The 20,939-nt window shown below is 38.8% G+C and overlaps 1 protein-coding gene and 1 long non-coding RNA gene across 2 annotated transcripts; both read right to left on the minus strand.

The window, feature by feature from the left end:
* Window positions 1-4,673: 4,673 nt before the first annotated feature.
* LOC311081418 (uncharacterized protein) lies at window positions 4,674-8,288 on the minus strand (the record flags this gene model as incomplete). Its single annotated transcript, XM_084111956.1, has 10 exons — window positions 8,214-8,288; window positions 7,994-8,098; window positions 7,623-7,757; window positions 6,923-7,057; window positions 6,732-6,800; window positions 6,544-6,638; window positions 5,761-5,887; window positions 5,460-5,577; window positions 5,304-5,380; window positions 4,674-4,787 (listed from the first exon to the last, which is right to left on the minus strand). The coding sequence occupies exons 1-10, from the start codon at window positions 8,262-8,264 to the stop codon at window positions 4,674-4,676; spliced, it is 1,026 nt and encodes a 341-aa protein (XP_083968082.1). The 5' UTR covers window positions 8,265-8,288.
* A 265-nt stretch (window positions 8,289-8,553) lies between these two features.
* Window positions 8,554-9,130, minus strand: LOC311080519. Its single transcript, XR_014605629.1, has 3 exons — window positions 9,069-9,130; window positions 8,833-8,922; window positions 8,554-8,622 (listed from the first exon to the last, which is right to left on the minus strand). It is a non-coding gene; the product is annotated as an uncharacterized lncRNA (long non-coding RNA).
* Between the last annotated feature and the right edge of the window lie 11,809 nt (window positions 9,131-20,939).

Here is a 20,939-nt window from a genome sequence, read left to right on the forward strand (position 1 = left end):
CAACAATAATTTTATTTATATCGTTAAAATAAACATCAGAAATAAAGTACCATTCACACTAAATAAAGAATAATAAAGAAAATAGGGAGTGCTGAGGCCTTACCAGTGGAGGAAACCGGGTCAAAGGTGTGGGATCTCAGGGGTTAAAGATTCCCTAATCACACGTATATACACACACACACACCAAAATAACCAAACTCAAAATACACCAAAAGAGGGAAAACACAGCACTAGGGGGGAGACCCCACCACCGAGGACACCGACACCACCACTTCCGGCACTCAGCACAAAAAAAAAGAAAATTCAGTTAATAAAGACAAAGAATCAAACAAGAAACCCTAAATCAATGAAAACAAACACAAAAAAGAAAAATCTTCTTTATAAACACTTAAACCAAAGAAATATAAATTAATCAAACATCACTTATTCAGTTAACCCTCTGAGGTCTGAGCTGTTTTCTGGGCCCTGGAGGTGTTCTGACATGCTCTGACATTTCTGGTTATTTCTGTTACTTGTGACATTTTCATGGCTAAAGTCTAATTACACTGTATTCAGCACAAACTCTGCTACGATAATATATCAGCAGCATGTATGTAAAAGTTTGTAGTTTTGAGATAATGACATTTATGCGTGGTTTGTGAAAATACAAAAAAAAATTCTCACTGAAATAAGGCCATGAAACCCATACTGATTATTTCTTCACAAGACTTTTGAAAATTGTATCACGTAGCCTAGAATATTTGCTCTAAAACTATGTGAAAATCACCCTGACTGCTCATTCAGATAAGACAATATATTGATTTAAAAAAAAATTACGACGTGTTTTGTGTGAAAAAGCTTTATGCGGAGGTCATTAATATGTATTGTTTTCACACCTGAGAAAGACAAAGACCCTCCCCTAACGGCCCTATTAGGAGCTATCAGGCCCTGTCATTCTGGGCAACCTTGCACAATACTGTAAATGAGGAGATTTAAAAAAGAATGGCTTTTAAATTGTTTGGATTTATTTACAACACAACATAGTCCAAAGATACACACAACAAATGCCAAAAAAGCACTACGTGAGCTTAGAATTATAAGGTTCTATCTCCACTTTTGGTCGAAATTGAGTTTTTGACATAATCTGATCCATTAGGTGTTTATTAATGCCTGTGTGGTGTTATTTTTGTAGAAAAATATTTTGTTAGTAGTTATTAATAAAATAAAAAGGTTCCATCTCTCCATTGCCAGCTGGGATGTAAAAACTTTGATGCTCAATATCTCAGAACTACCCTAAACGGAGATAGAACCTTATAATTCTAAGCTCACGACTTATTGAAAACAATGATCCAAAGACAGAGACCTTTGTGCCATTCCTAAAAACATTGTACATACCTTTCATTTCCAAGGTGTTTGATTTTCACTTTAACATGTTCATGTTCACTGAAGTCCTCAGTGGCATCTGGGCCCTGAAAAAAAAAGTGAACATACTGATATCAAGAGAAAGGCCTGCACGATTTTGGGAATAAATTTTAGATTTTTCTGGTTAAAATTGCTTTTTAAAATTCACAGAATACACACACACACACACACACACACACACACAAATGTTTCCAACAATAATATAATGAACACCAGGTTTGTTGTGCCTTGTAGGCATAAGCTGTGCACAGTGCTGGATAAAATAATAATATCAATAACCTATAGCAGTATAAATCTTCCAAAAGATTTCAGTAACAACTAAGCTAGAGAAAAATATATTGATTATCATGTTACTTCAAATGTTTCCATTCGTTATGATGATATGAAATGAGATAATAGTAAAAACATGAAGCCGTTTGCTTTTCAAACGCGATCGCGCTGCAAAATATGATACATTCAAACGCGATTGCGCTGCAAAATATGATACATTCAAACACCATCACGCTGCAAAATATGATACATTCAAACGCGATCGCGCTGCAAAATATGATACATTCAAGCGCGATCGCGCTCAAATATAAAACATTATGGTTACCATATACATATCTACGTTTGACCGCGGTCAAGTGAGCCGTCATCTGGAAACGCTCGGTCAAGCCAGCCGCCGCCTAGATGTTGATGTTCGTCTATTTGTGGAATTACGGTACGGAAACATGGAGGTGCCAAAAAGCTGAGAAAGACCTGTATTTCAGCGGTTATTCTCCGAAATGACAGAACATCAAGTGCAACCTATTGAACTATTTTCACAGATATTTTACTGTGGAGTTTTAAAGAAAATAAAGGCAAAGTCTGTCAAAATACATTATTACATTTGCTCATTTCTTGCATTTTGTACTGCTGTTATTAAAATTCCTATATTGACATGCCATTTTCAATGGTTTCTTTTTCTGGATGACCATCACTCTGTCCACATCGATTTTCAAAAGGTTTTACTGTGGACTTTTAGAGAAAAATAAAGGCAAAGAGTCAAAATAATTTATTATATTTCTCTTTTCTTGCATTTTGTATTGCAATTATTAAAATTCCTACAGAGTTGACATGCCATTTTCCATGGTTTCTTTTTCTGGATGACCATCACTCTGTCCACATCAATTTTAAAAGGGTTTTACTGTGGACTTTTAGAGAAAAATAAAGGCAAAGTCTGTCAAAATGCATTATTACATTGCTCATTTCATGTATTTTGTATTGCAATTATTAAAATTCCTACAGAGTTGACATGCCATTTTCCATGGTTTCTTTTTCTGGATGACCATCACTCTGTCCACATCAATTTTCAAAGGGTTTTACTGTGGAGTTTTAGAGAAAAATAAAGGCAAAGTCTGACAAAATGCATTATTGCATTGCTCATTTCTTGTATTTTGTATTGCAATTATTAAAATTCCTACAGAGTTGACATGTCATTTTCGATATTTTCTTTTTCTGGATGACCATCACTCTGTCCACATCAATTTTCAAAGGGTTTCACTGTGGACTTTTAGAGAAAAATAAAGGCAAAGTCTGTCAAAATGCATTATTACATTGCTCATTTTTTGTATTTTGTATTGCAATTATTAAAATTCCTACAGAGTTGACATGCCATTTTCGATATTTTCTTTTTCTGGATGACCATCACTCTGTCCACATCAATTTTCAAAGGGTTTTACTGTGGAGTTTTAGAGAAAAATAAAGGCAAAGTCTGACAAAATGCATTATTACATTGCTCATTTCTTGTATTTTGTATTGCAATTATTAAAATTTCTACAGAGTTGACATGCCATTTTCGATATTTTCTTTTTCTGGATGACCATCACTTTGTCCACATCAATTTTCAAAGGGTTTTACTGTGGAGTTTTAGAGAAAAATAAAGGCAAAGTCTGTCAAAATGCATTATTACATTGCTCATTTTTTGCATTTTGTATTGCAATTATTAAAATTCCTACAGAGTTGACATGCCATTTTCGATATTTTCTTTTTCTGGATGACCATCACTTTGTCCACATCAATTTTCAAAGGGTTTCACTGTGGACTTTTAGAGAAAAATAAAGGCAAAGTCTGACAAAATGCATTATTACATTGCTCATTTTTTGTATTTTGTATTGCAATTATTAAAATTCCTACAGAGTTGACATGCCATTTTCCATGGTTTCTTTTTCTGGATGACCATCACTCTGTCCACATCAATTTTAAAAGGGTTTTACTGTGGAGTTTTAGAGAAAAATAAAGGCAAAGTCTGTCAAAATGCATTATTACATTGCTCATTTTTTGCATTTTGTATTGCAATTATTAAAATTCCTACAGAGTTGACATGCCATTTTCGATATTTTCTTTTTCTGGATGACCATCACTCTGTCCACATCAATTTTCAAAGGGTTTCACTGTGGACTTTTAGAGAAAAATAAAGGCAAAGTCTGACAAAATGCATTATTACATTGCTCATTTTTTGTGTTTTGTATTGCAATTATTAAAATTCCTACAGAGTTGACATGCCATTTTCCATGGTTTCTTTTTCTGGATGACCATCACTCTGTCCACATCAATTTTAAAAGGGTTTTACTGTGGACTTTTAGAGAAAAATAAAGGCAAAGTCTGTCAAAATGCATTATTGCATTTCTCATTTCTTGTATTTTGTATTGCAATTATTAAAATTCCTACAGAGTTGACATGCCATTTTCGATATTTTCTTTTTCTGGATGACCATCACTCTGTCCACATCAATTTTCAAAGGGTTTTACTGTGGACTTTTAGAGAAAAATAAAGGCAAAGTCTGACAAAATGCATTACATTGCTCATTTTTTGTATTTTGTACTGCAATTATTAAAATTCCTACAGAGTTGACATGCCATTTTCCATGGTTTCTTTTTCTGGATGACCATCACTTTGTCCACATCAATTTTAAAAGGGTTTTACTGTGGACTTTTAGAGAAAAATAAAAAATAAAAACTTATTTTCGGTCCATATCAATATTTACTGTAGAGTTTGTGGAAATTACAGAAAGACCATAAAATTAAATACAAAAACAGTCTACAATATTGATATCTACAGGTTGTTACAAGAAAAGTTTAAATGGTTGAGGTTATTATGGTCAGTGATTGTAATGATGTTCAATGGATTTCATTGTTTAATATAGTTGGACAAGTTGGAAAAAGTGCAATTTGTAATAGTCAAAAAAGACAAAAATGATAAGTGCTTATGAAAGTTTATTAGAAAAAAAAAGAAATGAAAAAAAAAAAAAACTAATTTTCACACAAACAGCAGTCCCAGGATGTGTTTTTTGCTTCTTCTAGTTGTACTGGGTTCATCTGCACACACTGTGCATGGTACCACCTTGTACAGCTGTCACACTGTATCTGGAGAGGGACAAATATAACACTTAACTTGCAAAATAAAGATTTTCATCCAAACAGATTTTCTGCACAAAAGCTATTTTCAACTCTCCCAAGTTTACTAATAGTTCACCAACTGTTACACTACTGTCACACAGTTTTCCATTTTTATTTAGATTACTTGGCAATCTGCAATATAATAGTTCTTAAAATGAGCTTGACAGCTGCCAGAGGGCAAGTGCAAGGAAAAGAGCAAGGTGTAGAGATAGATGCATCATTTTGGCTTTTGTAGATGATTTCAAAGACGGCAATGTACTGTGAAGCACTGATAAAAATCAATTACATTTATGAACACTAACTCCATTGACAACTCTAGCAAATCACAACACAATATAATCCCTGAAATCTCTGAAATGTGCTATTATTTTTGTATATGCACATCATTACCAATCTCTCTATACCCTTTTTCCCAAGCTAATGTCCACTTTCTGTTCAAGCAACAATATGCAAATACAAAACAACCAATTATAAACACCTTACCCAGTCAGTCATGGAAGGCCCCGGACCTGGTGCTTTAGACGCCGAACACATGGAGCAGTTTCTCTGTGCATTGAACACTAATGGAAATGGAAATGCAAATTTTAAACTAAGTATTTAAATATGGCAATCGGAACACGTATGAAAAAAACCTGCTACCTGATGCTTGAAGTATTTGCAGTGCCAAAGCCTTGCGTTCCCGGACCATGTCTTTTTTAGAGGTCCCAAAATCCATGTTAGGCAATTGAGGAAAAGCTTCCATGACTGCCTTTGCCATCTAAAAAAAAGGGAAAAAAGTAAATAAAGACTGGATAAATATGTTGGTTAATCATTTAAATACTGTAAATAGCTCTTGACCAAATATGGGGATAGGCTATGCACATACTGACTCCAAATATAAATGCTAATTGATTCATATCATTGTCAGAATACAAGTATTTCACTAAAATAATTATTGTACCATTAAGACGATCACACCACAGCTAAATCCATCCTGTTGAAATGGGTGTTTCATGACAGCTCCTTTGAACTGAATATTCACCCAGTCTCTTGTTCGGTGGTGGATCGTCCTGGTTTGAAAGTATTCACTGTGTGAAAATAAGATGTAACATTATAAATGTTAATTATACAATTATTCATAAATCTACATTGTATAGTTTTTTTAAATACTGCCAACTACCCATACCATTTCTGAACAGGATGTCCATTTCATAAATTATGAAAATTATATGGTTCAGATGATCACACAGCATTTTGAAATGGAAGAGTCTGTATGGTCACCAATGGAGCCTGGATATGTTATCTAGTGGAAAGTTTGGTACTGTGCCCAAACAAAAGCTTACTGAAAGCTTTTTTTTTTATCAACCTAAAATGTGGATTACACATTTTCTTGAATAGAATAAAGATTTAAGAAGATTTTTTTTAGCTGGTCCTAAATATTACACAAGGAGGAGAAGAGGAGGGATGCTGAAAGAGTTTATATGCTGTTGGAATGTGATAGGTTGGATTAAATGACTCCTCCTGAACTTTATGTGCAGTCCCTACCACTGCTACCAGTATCTATCCAGTGTTTAGGGCTGGTTTTCAATAATTGTAACTCTGTTTTGACCATTGTCTCTATAGTTAAACTTTTACTGCACACTCTGCCCATCTCTCTACTGCCCTTTAATGCCTGCACTGGAATTTAGACAATCATGTGCATTCCATCTCGGTTTATGGATAATAGCTGAAATTGCATAAGTACCAGAACTTATGGGCAGCAAGTTCTGAATCCGTCTGCTCTGCAGAGTTTGGCATTGGATCAATGAAATAGACACAGCTTTCTGCTGCATTGATGTACTGTAACCACAAGAAAAATTACATTATTTAATACATACACAACAACAGAAACAATGTGAATGTGCATAAATATAAATTGTTAAATAAACAAACCAGAAACTTCCAGTGCAATTCTCCAACATTAACAAACGATACAACAGCCTTGTAATCATCAAAGTTAACCTGTTGCACATAAAAATTACTTTAATAATATATCACAGAAATGACTTAAATATTTATTCACATTTAAATTATTATGAAACGCGTCCCCATTTGAACCTCTCCCAAATAGAAACAAGATGTACCTTTGACAAACTTTGTCGTCTTACTTCTGTTCTATCCCCAGTGAGGATCACACTGGCTGTGTAGTGGTTCATCATGTATATGGTTTTATCCAAACCAAGTTCATTAATTGTGTGATGCATAAGACATTCGATGATCTAACATGTTTAAAATTCAATCAGAGAGAAACATCAGAATTCATTACATAAGCCTATTTTAAATAAAACATTTGTTTTAGCTTGGACTGAGAGCTTGAGTCGGGCTGCAAGGACAACCCTTTCATGCTCAAGTGACATTATTTTGTAATGGCTCATTCTGGCTTAGACCAATTTTATAATTGTTGGCATTTGCATTAAAACTTTCCCAGTTGACAAATATTTAATGATTTAAATTATTAATATTAGGGCAGCATAAGTCAAGTCAAGTCAAGTTTACTTATAGCGCTTTTCACAATATTGTATCAAAGCAGCTTCAGTATTAAATTAAAATTATACATCAATGTTTGTTTCTAGTGGAAAACGTCCACGTATGGTAATGCTGATCAATAGTATTGTTGATTGATTAATTAAATTAAATATCCCCAAATATCACACGCATAACACTTCTATTACATCAATGTGTTAAGTTAATTAGAAATAACTACAACTGTTTTCAATGGAACTACATTTTTCCATTTTAAGTGTATTTTAATGATAATGCTGCTGTACTGTTTGACCTACATACCTCGCCTGTGAGCCATCTGTGAGGTTTAAGTGACCGGAACTCACTGTGGTGGACTATATAGCTGTTCCCTCTTATTTGAGAGGGAATCACAGAAATTACCACTTCCGTGTCTTTTTTTCTCCACAAGGCTTTTATCTGAAGGTCAAGAAGACAATACATTTATTTACTCTAGATGTGTGCATGTATCTGACAATTACGGTTACATAAACAGCTAATGTGCTGTGATGTAATGTTGGATTTACTGTCACACAAACCTGCATTAATGTATTTGATGTAAAAAGTCTCTTCTAAAAGTTTACAGTTTAAATAAACTTATTTAAAAGTTAACAAACTTTTAGAAGCTGACAATACATTTATTTTATTAAGATCACCTGTGATGGAGCGTCATTGATGGTACCCTTTGTGTCCTCCTGATGTTCCGTCATAGTGGATGTGGATGTGGATGGAGCATCACATGTGACCATGTCTTGAGAATTCTATTTAATATGGTAAATCTTTTTTTTTTAAGTGATACACTTTTAGAGTATTCTACATCACACATCTGAAAAATTACTCACTGACCTGACAATACATTTATTTTATTAACATCACCTGTGATGGAGGATTGTTGGTACCCATTGTGTCCTCCTGATGTTCAGTCATGGTCACATGTGATAATCCATCCACATCCACTATGTCTTGTGAATTCTATTAATAAAAATGGAAAGATTATTGTGCCCTTTCTATTGCATATTTTCACATCACAGAAAAATAAATTATAAAATAATGAACTATGGATCTTGAATGCAAACCTTGAATGTAAAATACGGAAGAATGAAACCATTTAAGAGTGTATATAACAATATAATGACTAGATCTAATTTTACCATAATAAAGCATGCATATAATACTTATATTAATACATTTTATTAAAGAGTTTAACTAAAATAACCTGTGTTTGGATTACTTCAGGTTGTCCATGAAGTAATGGAGTGGAGGGTGGTGAGTTCTCTCTTCTTTTCTGTGAAAAAAAAAAATTGAGGTGAAATTAACTAAGCATGACTGCAAACAAAATACTGTGTAACAACATCTGTTGAGGCTATTGTTGTCTGACCGTTACTTCAGTCATTTTATATTCTAAAAAGAATGCAAGACAAAGTTTGAATGTAGAGGTGCCTAAAATCATAATGTGTTTGTGTATGTCAGCATCATTACAGCTTTTAATTATTACCTTAAATGACAGGTCCATCACTAAAGGTGAAACGTACACCCCTTTACGCTTCCGGCTTTTCTTCCACACCTCCATTTCCACTTTATGTGACTGGGAAAATATATATTTTGTCAAACACAAACCCACATAATTGCACATTTTCAATATATCTGTAATCAAGCATATCGTTTTTAAATTGTGATCAGGGTAAACTGCAAAGTTAAGTGCTTTCACTGAACTAATGTTAAGTAGCATACTTTCTTTCTGCATCTTTCCACATCTGCATACTCGAGGAGCAGTGCATCATGCATCTTTTTGTAGATAGACACAAAGTCATCCAGTCTTTTTAACCTCCTCCTCTGGAAACGGATTTTCTTCAGGTCCCATTGACTCTTCTCCATTATGCCTTGGGTACGGTTGTCTTGAGTGAAGTTCTGAAAATTTAAGGTACACCTTATCTGTTCACAATTTAAGTCCAAAAATAAAGCTATGGCTTTGATACACATTTCAGATGTTTCTTTCAGCAATTTACCTGTTTTTTTGACTGGCTAACTTTGTTGTAGACCTTACTGAGTTGCTGGTACACAGGGCCTGTCCCGTGACGTCCTAGATCCCCTAAAACCATTTAAACCTTGTAAAGAACTTGACAAAAATGCTATATTGAATAATTAGTTGTCTTAACTCAAAGACTTAAACCAAACCTACCTAGCATCATTCCAGACCAAAGGGTGGCATGTGGCAGAAAATATTTGGCCAAACTGGAAATGAAATTTGGTGCATAATAAATGTTGCATTTACCATTAAGGTCTAGCAATGCACCATTTATTGTTCCCCGGAAATGAGTCATGAGGGGTGTGGTACCGACATCATGCTGAAAAGCAATATTCATATGTCAGAAAAATTTCAAATGTTTATATCAGAATGCATTATTAATAATTTATTCTGTTTAACACCAATCTCACTCAGCTCTGCCTGTCTGACCTGTCTGATGCATGATATGTCCTGGAGAGGTGTTGAGTTTAGTTTATCGATAGTTCATATACAGAAATCAAACTTTAACCCTTTTGTCCACTCTGCTGCAGCCATTAGATTTTTCAGCCAGAAGGTTCACTGCACTAACCAATAATACCAAGCAGGTCTGGTTGTTTTTTATTATACAGTATACTAAATTATTTACAAATGTGAGGCCATGTGCTGATTTATTTCTAATATTAACATTTAATACCCTGTAGTCTTCAGCAATGATGTTTTCCTCATCCAGATCAAATGTCTGCCTTTGCTCCAAAAGCAACTGTAGATGTTTGTAATGCTTTGCAACATTTGGTCCATTGCAGGGACTGCAAAAGAGGACTGCTGAACTATGAAGCACCTCGTCCATCTCTCTCAGCGTTGTACAACATGCAAGAAGGCCAAATATATGCATTGCCAGCTTGTAGTGTTGGGGACTTCTACAAAGAAAGCAATCAAAAACAAAGATTACTATAATCATACATTTAAATTCAAACTGAATATAAAGTAATCATACAAAAAAAAATATATGTACTGTTTCTTGCAAAGATCCTTGGCATTCTTCATTATGTGGCTTAAACATCTATGAAGAATGGGGAGGTCAAATGTGTCTGCAGGATATTGCCCACTGATGAGCAGAAAGTACTTTTGCAACAGATCCTCCAGACCTGTTCTGCAGAATGCAATGGAAATGGACTGCATGAGCACAAGGGAGCCATCACATGTGATCATAGCCGGCCTTTTGTTTGCCCCATTTCCATACATTCTGACAAGATCGGTCTGAAAAGCCTGCAGGAAGTAGGTCACAGATGATGTTGTGTGGTCACATGTGACATAGGTGGCCACGGGTAAAGGTGATGCACCCTTGGAGGGATTTCTTACCACCAGTTCATACACATAGTGGGGGGGACTTTGTGCTCTTTCTTTTGGAATTATACTCCCTGTGGCGTCCAGGTACACTATGTCCTCCTTGCATCTTTTGTAAAAGACAGAGAGGGTCTTCTTTGACCAGAGCATTATTCCTTTGGGGTGCATCATTACCCTCTGCAACACATCATTGTCTGTGCCATGTTGCTCGTCAATAATACTTTTTAAGCTAGTAAACTCATCAGAATGATGTCGGGTTTTTTTCCTTTCACTCCACGCAATGTTCTTAAGGACTTCTTTGGATGGAGCATCATCCCTGCAGCCTGAATCAATGACCATTGGTGGAATTTTTTGTATTGACTCCAAATACAAACTGCGAGGTAACTTGGTTGCAAGGACTTCTGCTGCTGACTGTCGTGCACCTGCACGCACTGGCCTTCTGAGCAGTTCCTTGGTGTTATGGTACACCTCACCTCCAGAAAAAAACACTGCTGCTTTAAGGGTGTGTTCATCTGCAACTTTCACATGTACAGTGACTGGGCAATCTTTGAATCGACAGTATGCCATACATGTAAAAACTGGTGCCAGTGTCTGTGACCGCAGGGTTTTTACACTGTGTCTCTTAAAACCAAAGCTGCAGTAGGGATGAACAGACTTGATGCCTTTGGCAATGACATTAGTCCACTGAAGACCTTGAAAACGTCTGCCTTTCTGGTCTTGTCTTAATTTTTGCCACTCTTTATGTTCAATAAAAAAGAAACAAGGCTGACATGGCAAAGAACATGTGAAGTATGCATCTTCCTCACTGCCGTCAGTAGAGCTACGAAGTGATTTATCTGATCCCTCACAAATCTGTAATACAGGAAAATTAATTAAAAAGAGGTTACAAAATGGTAGATATACTTTTAATATATTAAGCTTACTTCTTCACTAGCTTACAAATATGTTCACATGACAAACAACTTAAGTTCATGTGTGGAAATTTATAATCAATTTAGAAAATGAATAAACATTTCACCATGTTAAAAACGCAAAAACATTTCCCTGGGAATCACCAAATAATTATTTTTCTAAAATACCATTTAGCTTTATAATGATTATTACTGTTCTTTAGATATTTTTCATTTAGCAAATTACTTTTAAAGGGACAGGAACATGAAAGTGAATTGTTTTACATTTCTCACATTACAATTAATCTGCAATGGATAAACAACTTTGATCTGGCATGTCAAAGTATTTAATTACATTTGTCATTGTATAATAATTTGAATATTAGTTACATTTAATAGAAAAAGTACCATTAACCTTTTCACTTGTGGTAGCACAATTTGATGCCAAGTCACTGTCTGAAGAACTATCAGCCTTAGTCTCCCACAGGTCCTGAAAAGAGTGAGAGGGATTTATTTCTAAAACAATATCTCTGTTAGACAAAATACACAATATGGAAAACAAATTAAAGATAAAAAGTCACCAGTTCAAGAGATGCACATTCAGCCTCTTCGATATGGTATGGAGGCAAATGATGATTTTCAACATCCTGGGCACCCTACACATTTTCCAAAAAAAAATAAAAAAAAATAAAAATACAAACCAAATACTCATACAAAAGAATATCAATATAACTAAAACAACCTGTGTAGGGTGGACCTCAGGGTGGACCTCAGGGTGGACCTCAGGGTGGACCGCAGGGTGGACCGCAGGGTGGACCGCAGGGTGGACCGCAGGGTGGACCGCAGGGTGGACCGCAGGGTGGACCTCAGGGTGGACCGCAGGGTGGACCGCAGGGTGGACCGCAGGGTGGACCTCAGGGTGGACCGCAGGGTGGACCGCAGGGTGGACCTCAGGGTGGACCTCAGGGTGGACCGCAGGGTGGACCTCAGGGTGAACCGAGCTCTCTCTTTTCTGTTTAAGAAAAAAAAAATAGTGTGAACATTTTTTTTTTTACTAAGAATGACTACAAAATAGACTCCTACAATTATAATACGAGATCAGACAAAAGAAAAGCAAACTAAAGATAAAAAGTCACCAATTCAAGAGATGCACAATCCGTCTCTTTATTTTGCCTTTGAGACAAATTTGTTTTTCCTTTGTCTCCAACATCCTGGGCACCCTACATATTTGGGGGAAAAGGATATATATGAATACATCTATCATTTCCAAAAACTAAAAAATGCACAGGCAATACCATTAACAACTGCAAGGTTGAACAATGCTATTAAAACCAAATGAATCAACAACAGAGTGTCAGCAAATAAGTATAAGTCAAAAGTTACAATCGGTGTTAGCATGTAAACTTGCACTCTCCTGTCTAACATTTTTAATATTAACCATTATTTTCAAAACGAAAATTACTTTTTATATTTAATCTGACATTTCCAAAGTAATCACTTTTCATAAATGTAAAAAAAGTAAAAATGTCTTTTAAATGAATGGCTAAATATGGATTTGTGGAGTTGTGATCTGATGGCATTCTATTACTTCTGTTTTAATAACAGTACAATTGTAAGCTGCACAACTAAAAACTCATATTTCAACCTGGCATTTATGTAGGCCTAAATGTATAATATACAAAAAAGAAAAGAAAGAAAAGAAAATGGACATAGAAAGTGTTCTCTCGCCAATATGTGACAATAGTGATGCTTCACAAGAACCAATAATAATGCTGAAATGCTCAGCAGGTTGATTGTAGTCAACCTAATGACAAATTACCTTCAGAAGAAGCAGGGATGCCTGAATTTTTTTGCGATTTGCAAGTGTATTTGGCACTTGCAAATCCTTGCATACATTGTCCCAAAAGCCAGCAGCTTTGTGAACACTGTAGTTCTTAATAGTAGTCCCAGGTACTGCAAATTTATCTACGCTTGTTGCAATTTCCTGTAGATTTTTAGAAGTTCTCCTTGCCTTTGAAATCAAACAAAATAATTATTATATGACTCTATGCCTTTAAGCAACAAATGTATGTGTGACAAACAGTTGATACAATGTTTAAGGGAAAATGCACATTTTGTGTGAGTTTACTGTAACACTTGCCTTTCCAAATGTGGTGAAAGTGCAGAATCTGGAATCAAAATATATGCACATTTAAATAAATTATAAATATACTTTCAGTTAGAAAGTTTGCCTCCATGAGATAAAGTGCAGCTTTACCTTTGTGCTGTCCAAAACTAATAGTTTAAATTCACAGTAAACAGCAGAATATGTTAAAGATGTAGGCTAAATAACAATGTATCACGATTAGGTTCATAATTCTACAGTATACATTTTCGAATTGTATCATTCTTTTCTAAACTGTTGGTTATCACTGTCAGTCTTAAATTTCGTGAGTGATAATTTAGCAGAATCAAGGAACAAATAAAAAAAACGATTTATGAAAATCATAAATGGATTGCAGGCTACAGAGAAAAACGTTTCTTTTTAAATCACTGAAGTTGTCAATCATTTAAATACAACCACTGAGGATGGCTACACAATGAAAGTCTTATTTACATAATGTGTCCATAATATTTTGTTGCTTGAGAAAATCTGAGTTTAATGTCGTTCTAATAATCCCCACTTTAAAAAAAAGTAATTCTATCAACTTAAAAAAGCCGTAACACGGTGGTTTTGCTTGACTACCATCTGTAAAATGACAATTTACTCATAATAATGAATATCTATAAATAATTATATTTAAAGGATTTAACACACACCCATAAAAAATGTGTATATAAAATATATAATTATAAAATGTTTTATTTGCAATTATTATACAGTTATTGTTTTAGTATGATAAAATATATATTATAAATACAATCATTCCGATAATTAAAATTCATTGTGTTATGTGTGTCTTATTTTATAGATATAAATTGATAAAACGGTTTTAAAAAAGTGTATTTTATACCGCACATCTATCATTGTCCGACTTGTACATTGGTTCATCACAGAATTTTAGATTGACTGGTTGATTGATTGAATGCTGACCTGTGTGCACTCATCCTTGAAAATCAAGTGAAGGAATGGGCCTATCGAAAACAAATCCTGCAAAACAATGAATGAATAAATCAAGACACTAAAAAAACATTAACTGTGTGGAGTTGTGTATAAATAACCTACACAACTCCACACACTGCTGCATAAATAATTACTTTTTTCTCATTTTTTCTCATTTTTTTATATAAAAAGAACATTCAGTTTTTTTTTCCTTAGCCTTAGCTTAAACTGGATTTAAAACATTGTCTGATCATTGTGAAAGCACTGCAATTGCACATAATCATAAAATTATGAAAGTAGGTAAAGGAGTTAAACTTGCAATTAGGCCTACCAGAGATCCTGAACACAAGCAAACACTGCTTAAAAAAATAGCCTACATTGTGTGCTATTTATAAAGTCTGTTCAGAATGAACTAATTACACTGTAATAGAGCATGTAATTGACAACAGCAATGATTACAGCAATCATCAGTAGCCAATGACAGAAGTTTTGCCTCAGCTAATGATGATTGATTGTCAGCCCCTCCTTATTTGCATGTTGCCCAACTTTAAGTTATGTCCTTTGCTATATTTGCATTTTCCACAATCATTCATGTTATGTGATATAATACTTTATTAAAATCTATTTACACATTTATGCATTTCTAGTCTTTGTATTAAGGCAAGGATAAGTATTCACATATTTACTTAAGCTGTTTATTTGTGTATATTTTTCTATTTTTTATATATATATATATATATTATTTTTTCAAGCGTTATTATAGAAAAATAGAAAATAGAAATAGTAGTTTCTATTAAGTTTACCCATCTTCTCCATACAAATCTCATTTAATTAATTAACATTTACAATTAAACATCTTTAACATTGACTGACCTCCTTAATTTAAATTTGATTAACACATTGAAGAGAAATGTTGTGAATGTGGCTATATCCTAGTTTTTCTTTATAAAAATTATAATTTGTTAACAGACTTTGCCTTTATTTCTCTCTAAAACTCCACAGTGAAACCCTTTGAAAATTGATGTGGACAGAGTGATGGTCATCCAGAAAAAGAAACCATGGAAAATGACATGTCAACTCTGTAGAAATTTTAATAATTGAAATAAAAAATACAAGAAATGAGCAATGCAATAATGCATTTTGACAGACTTTGCCTTTATTTTTCTCTAAAAGTCCACAGTAAAACCCTTTGAAAATTGATGTGGACAGAGTGATGGTCATCCAGAAAAAGAAAATATCGAAAATGGCATGTCAACTCTGTAGGAATTTTAATAATTGCAATACAAAATACAAAAAATGAGCAATGTAATAATGCATTTTGTCAGACTTTGCCTTTATTTTTCTCTAAAAGTCCACAGTAAAACCCTTTGAAAATTGATGTGGACAGAGTGATGGTCATCTAGAAAAAGAAAATATCGAAAATGGCATGTCAACTCTGTAGGAATTTTAATAATTGCAATACAAAATACATGAAATGAGCAATGTAATAATGCATTTTGACAGACTTTGCCTTTATTTTTTTCTAAAAATCCACAGTAAAACCCTTTGAAAATTGATGTGGACAGAGTGATGGTCATCCAGAAAAAGAAACCATGGAAAATGGCATGTCAACTCTGTAGGAATTTTAATAATTGCAATACAAAAAATGAGCAATGTAATAATGCATTTTGTCAGACTTTGCCTTTATTTTTCTCTAAAAGTCCACAGTAAAACCCTTTGAAAATTGATGTGGACAGAGTGATGGTCATCTAGAAAAAGAAAATATCGAAAATGGCATGTCAACTCTGTAGGAATTTTAATAATTGCAATACAAAATGCAAGAAATGAGCAATGTAATAATGCATTTTGTCAGACTTTGCCTTTATTTCTCTCTAAAAGTCCACAGTAAAACCCTTTTAAAATTGATGTGGACAGAGTGATGGTCATCTAGAAAAAGAAAATATCGAAAATGGCATGTCAACTCTGTAGGAATTTTAATAATTGCAATACAAAATACAAGAAATGTGTCACGAACTGCTCCGAGACACGAAGGTTAGAGATCCAAATGCAGCTTTATTTTGTGGGGCAATCCAGAGGCGTAATCCAACATACAGGCTAGGGTCATACACAGGAAAGCAGTCCAAAACAAAGAAACAAACAAACAAAACAGGCAGGGACCAGAGGCAAGAGAGTAATCCAGGGACCAGAGGCAAGAGAGTAATCCAGGAAACAGGGCAAGATATCCAAAAACAAGAAACAAGACAACCAGGGAAACGCTCAGAATGGCAGTGTAACACTTAACAAGACTTCGCGGTGAGTGAATGAATGAACAAGGTATATATAGACAGACTAACAGGATGATGAGACAGGTGAATGCAATCAGTGAATGAGGTACAGGTGAATGTGATCAGTGATAAGTGATGATGAGTCCGGGCAGTGAGTTATGGGAAATGTAGTTAGTGAGTGAATATGATAGTCTGATGTGGACTGCCCTCTGGTGGCTCACAAGGGCAGCTCTAGCTGGTGATCGTTACATAGCCCCTCCCCAAAGAGCGGCTTCCAGACGCTCCAAAACTGTCCAGGTGGGAGGTGGCCCGGAGGCGGATCCGGGGGCGGGATGGAGGGCCAGGTCCGTGGAGCGGAAGAGGACCTTGAGACTGTGGTAATACGGGAGGCCAGGACGGAGCAGGCAGTCCATCGGGCGGCCAGGGCGGAGACGACCCTCCATCGGGCGGCCAGGGCGGAGACGACCGTCCATCGGGCGGCCAGGGCGGAGACCACCCTCCATCGGGCGGCCAGGGCGGAGACGACCGTCCATCGGGCGGCCAGGGCGGAGACGACCGTCCATCGGGCGGCCAGGGCGGAGACGACCCCTCGGGCGGCCAGGGCGCAGGAACAGACATCGGCTCAGGGACTGGAACAGACACTGGCTGAGGGACAGGAACAGACACTGGCTCCGGCTCAGGAACAGACACTGGCTCCGGCTCAGGAACAGACACTGGCTCCGGCTCAGGAACAGACACTGGCTCCGGCTCAGGAACAGACACTGGCTCCGGCTCAGGAACAGACACTGGCTCCGGCTCAGGAACAGACACTGGCTCCGGCTCAGGAACAGACACTGGCTCCGGCTCAGGAACAGACACTGGCTCCGGCTCAGGAACAGACACTGGCTCCGGCTCAGGAACAGACACTGGCTCCGGCTCAGGAACAGACACTGGCTCCGGCTCAGGAACAGACACTGGCTCCGGCTCAGGAACAGACACTGGCTCCGGCTCAGGAACAGACACTGGCTCCGGCTCAGGAACAGACACTGGCTCCGGCTCAGGAACAGACACTGGCTCCGGCTCAGGAACAGACACTGGCTCCGGCTCAGGAACAGACACTGGCTCCGGCTCAGGAACAGACGTGTCAGCGGCCATCTTGTCCATAGAAACTGGCTCGGTGGAGACCATCTCGTCCTGAGACACTGGTTCGGTGGCGGAGGTCATCGTGTCCGGAGACACAGGCGTGGAGTCGGCCATCTTGTCCGAAGACACAGGCGTGGAGTCGGCCATCTTGTCCGAAGACACAGGCGTGGAGTCGGCCATCTTGTCCGAAGACACAGGCGTGGAGTCGGCCATCTTGTCCGAAGACACAGGCGTGGAGTCGGCCATCTTGTCCGAAGACACAGGCGTGGAGTCGGCCATCTTGTCCGAAGACACAGGCGTGGAGTCGGCCATCTTGTCCGAAGACACAGGCGTAGAAAGAGGAAGAGGAACAGATTCAAGCTCAGTATCCGGATCAGTTTCAGGCTCAGGAACGGATTCAGTCTCGGCGGGACGAGACACTTGACGGGCGGACGTGACGTGAAGCTCAGTCTCTGGATCGGCAGAAGTGACGTGAAGCTCAGTCTCTGGATCGGCAGAAGTGACGTGAAGCTCAGTCTCTGGATCGGCAGAAGTGACGTGAAGCTCAGTCTCTGGATCGGCAGAAGTGACGTGAAGCTCAGTCTCTGGATCGGCAGAAGTGACGTGAAGCTCAGTCTCTGGATCGGCAGAAGTGACGTGAAGCTCAGTCTCTGGATCGGCAGAAGTGACGTGAAGCTCAGTCTCTGGATCGGCAGAAGTGACGTGAAGCTCAGTCTCTGGATCGGCAGAAGTGACGTGAAGCTCAGTCTCTGGATCGGCAGAAGTGACGTGAAGCTCAGTCTCTGGATCGGCAGAAGTGACGTGAAGCTCAGTCTCTGGATCGGCAGAAGTGACGTGAAGCTCAGTCTCTGGATCGGCAGAAGTGACGTGAAGCTCAGTCTCTGGATCGGCAGAAGTGACGTGAACAGTCTCTGGATCGGCAGAAGTGACGTGAACAGTCTCTGGATCGGCAGAAGCGACGTGAACCATCTCTGGATCAGCAGAAGTGACGTGAACAGTCTCTGGATCAGCAGAAGCGACGTGAACAGTCTCTGGATCAGCAGAAGCGACGTGAACCATCTCTGGATCAGCAGAAGCGCACTCTGAGCTTGACGGGACCAGCGGCGGCGAGGGCTTTGAGCTGGGTAGGACCAGCGGCGAAGAGGACTCTGAGCTGGTTAGGACCAGCGATGAAGGCTTTGAGCTGGACAGAACCAGCGGCGAAGAGGGCTCTGAGCTGGGCGGGACCAGCGGCGAAGAGGGCTCTGAGCTGGACGGGACCAGCAGTGAAGGCTCTGTGCTGGACGGGACCAGCTGTGAAGAGGGCTCTGTGCTGGACGGGACCAGCGGTGAAGAGGGCTCTGTGCTGGACGGGACCAGCGGTGAAGAGGGCTCTGTGCTGGACGGGACCAGCGGTGAAGAGGGCTCTGTGCTGGACGGGACCAGCGGTGAAGAGGGCTCTGTGCTGGACGGGACCAGCGGTGAAGAGGGCTCTGTGCTGGACGGGACCAGCGGTGAAGAGGGCTCTGTGCTGGACGGGACCAGCGGTGAAGAGGGCTCTGTGCTGGACGAGACCAGCGGTGAAGAGGGCTCTGTGCTGAACGGGACCCGTGGTGAAGAGGGCTCTGTGCTGGACAGGACCAGCGGTGAAGGCTCTAGCTTGGCGGGCATGTCGCTTGCTGTCTCAGGCGCGGCGGGCATGACGCATACTGCCTTGGCTTTGGCAGATTTGGCGCGAAGTGCAGGCTCGGCTGGACTGGCGTGAAGTGCAGGCTCGGCTGGACTGGCGTGAAGTGCAGGCTCGGCTGGACTGGCGTGATGCGTAGACTCGGCAGGACAAAACCCTAGAACGATGGCCCTCTTGGCAGCGCGTGCAGACATAAGCGGGGGATCGGCCACGCTGGAAACCGGTCCTGTTCGTCCATAGACCGATCCAGTGGCTGGCAAGACGTGATGATTCCCAGGTCGGGCGGGCAAGACGTGAACTGACTCTGGCTGGGCAGACTGGACGTGGAGCTGTGAAGACCCTGGACTGGACGCGGCCAGCGGTGAGGGCTCTTGGGGTACTGTGAACTTGCAGGGTGTTTCATCAGCCAAGCCCACAGTAAATGTCGTACCGCTCAAGGAGAGGGCCAGGTCGACATACCCTTCTAGGGTCCAGCCGGTATAGTCCTCCGGCATCAATTGAGCAACATCATCATCCAGCCCGCTCAAAAACAGGTCCATGAGCTGGGTGTCATTTAACGTTCCCAGATGACAGCAAGACAAAAAGTCCCTCGCATACCTCTCAATAGGCTGGCCATCTTGGAACACAGAACAAAGGAACTTCCTCAGGGCCTGGTTGCTGACAACTGCTGGATCCATATGTGGCGAAGTCTTCTGTCACGAACTGCTCCGAGACACGAAGGTTAGAGATCCAAATGCAGCTTTATTTTGTGGGGCAATCCAGAGGCGTAATCCAACATACAGGCTAGGGTCATACACAGGAAAGCAGTCCAAAACAAAGAAACAAACAAACAAACAAAACAGGCAGGGACCAGAGGCAAGAGAGTAATCCAGGGACCAGAGGCAAGAGAGTAATCCAGGAAACAGGGCAAGATATCCAAAAACAAGAAACAAGACAACCAGGGAAACGCTCAGAATGGCAGTGTAACACTTAACAAGACTTCGCGGTGAGTGAATGAATGAACAAGGTATATATAGACAGACTAACAGGATGATGAGACAGGTGAATGCAATCAGTGAATGAGGTACAGGTGAATGTGATCAGTGATAAGTGATGATGAGTCCGGGCAGTGAGTTATGGGAAATGTAGTTAGTGAGTGAATATGATAGTCTGATGTGGACTGCCCTCTGGTGGCTCACAAGGGCAGCTCTAGCTGGTGATCGTTACAAAATGAGCAATGTAATAATGCA

This window comes from Abramis brama, assembly GCF_963993115.1.
Source record: "Abramis brama genome assembly, chromosome: 4".
Taxonomy (NCBI): Eukaryota; Metazoa; Chordata; class Actinopteri; order Cypriniformes; family Leuciscidae; genus Abramis; species Abramis brama.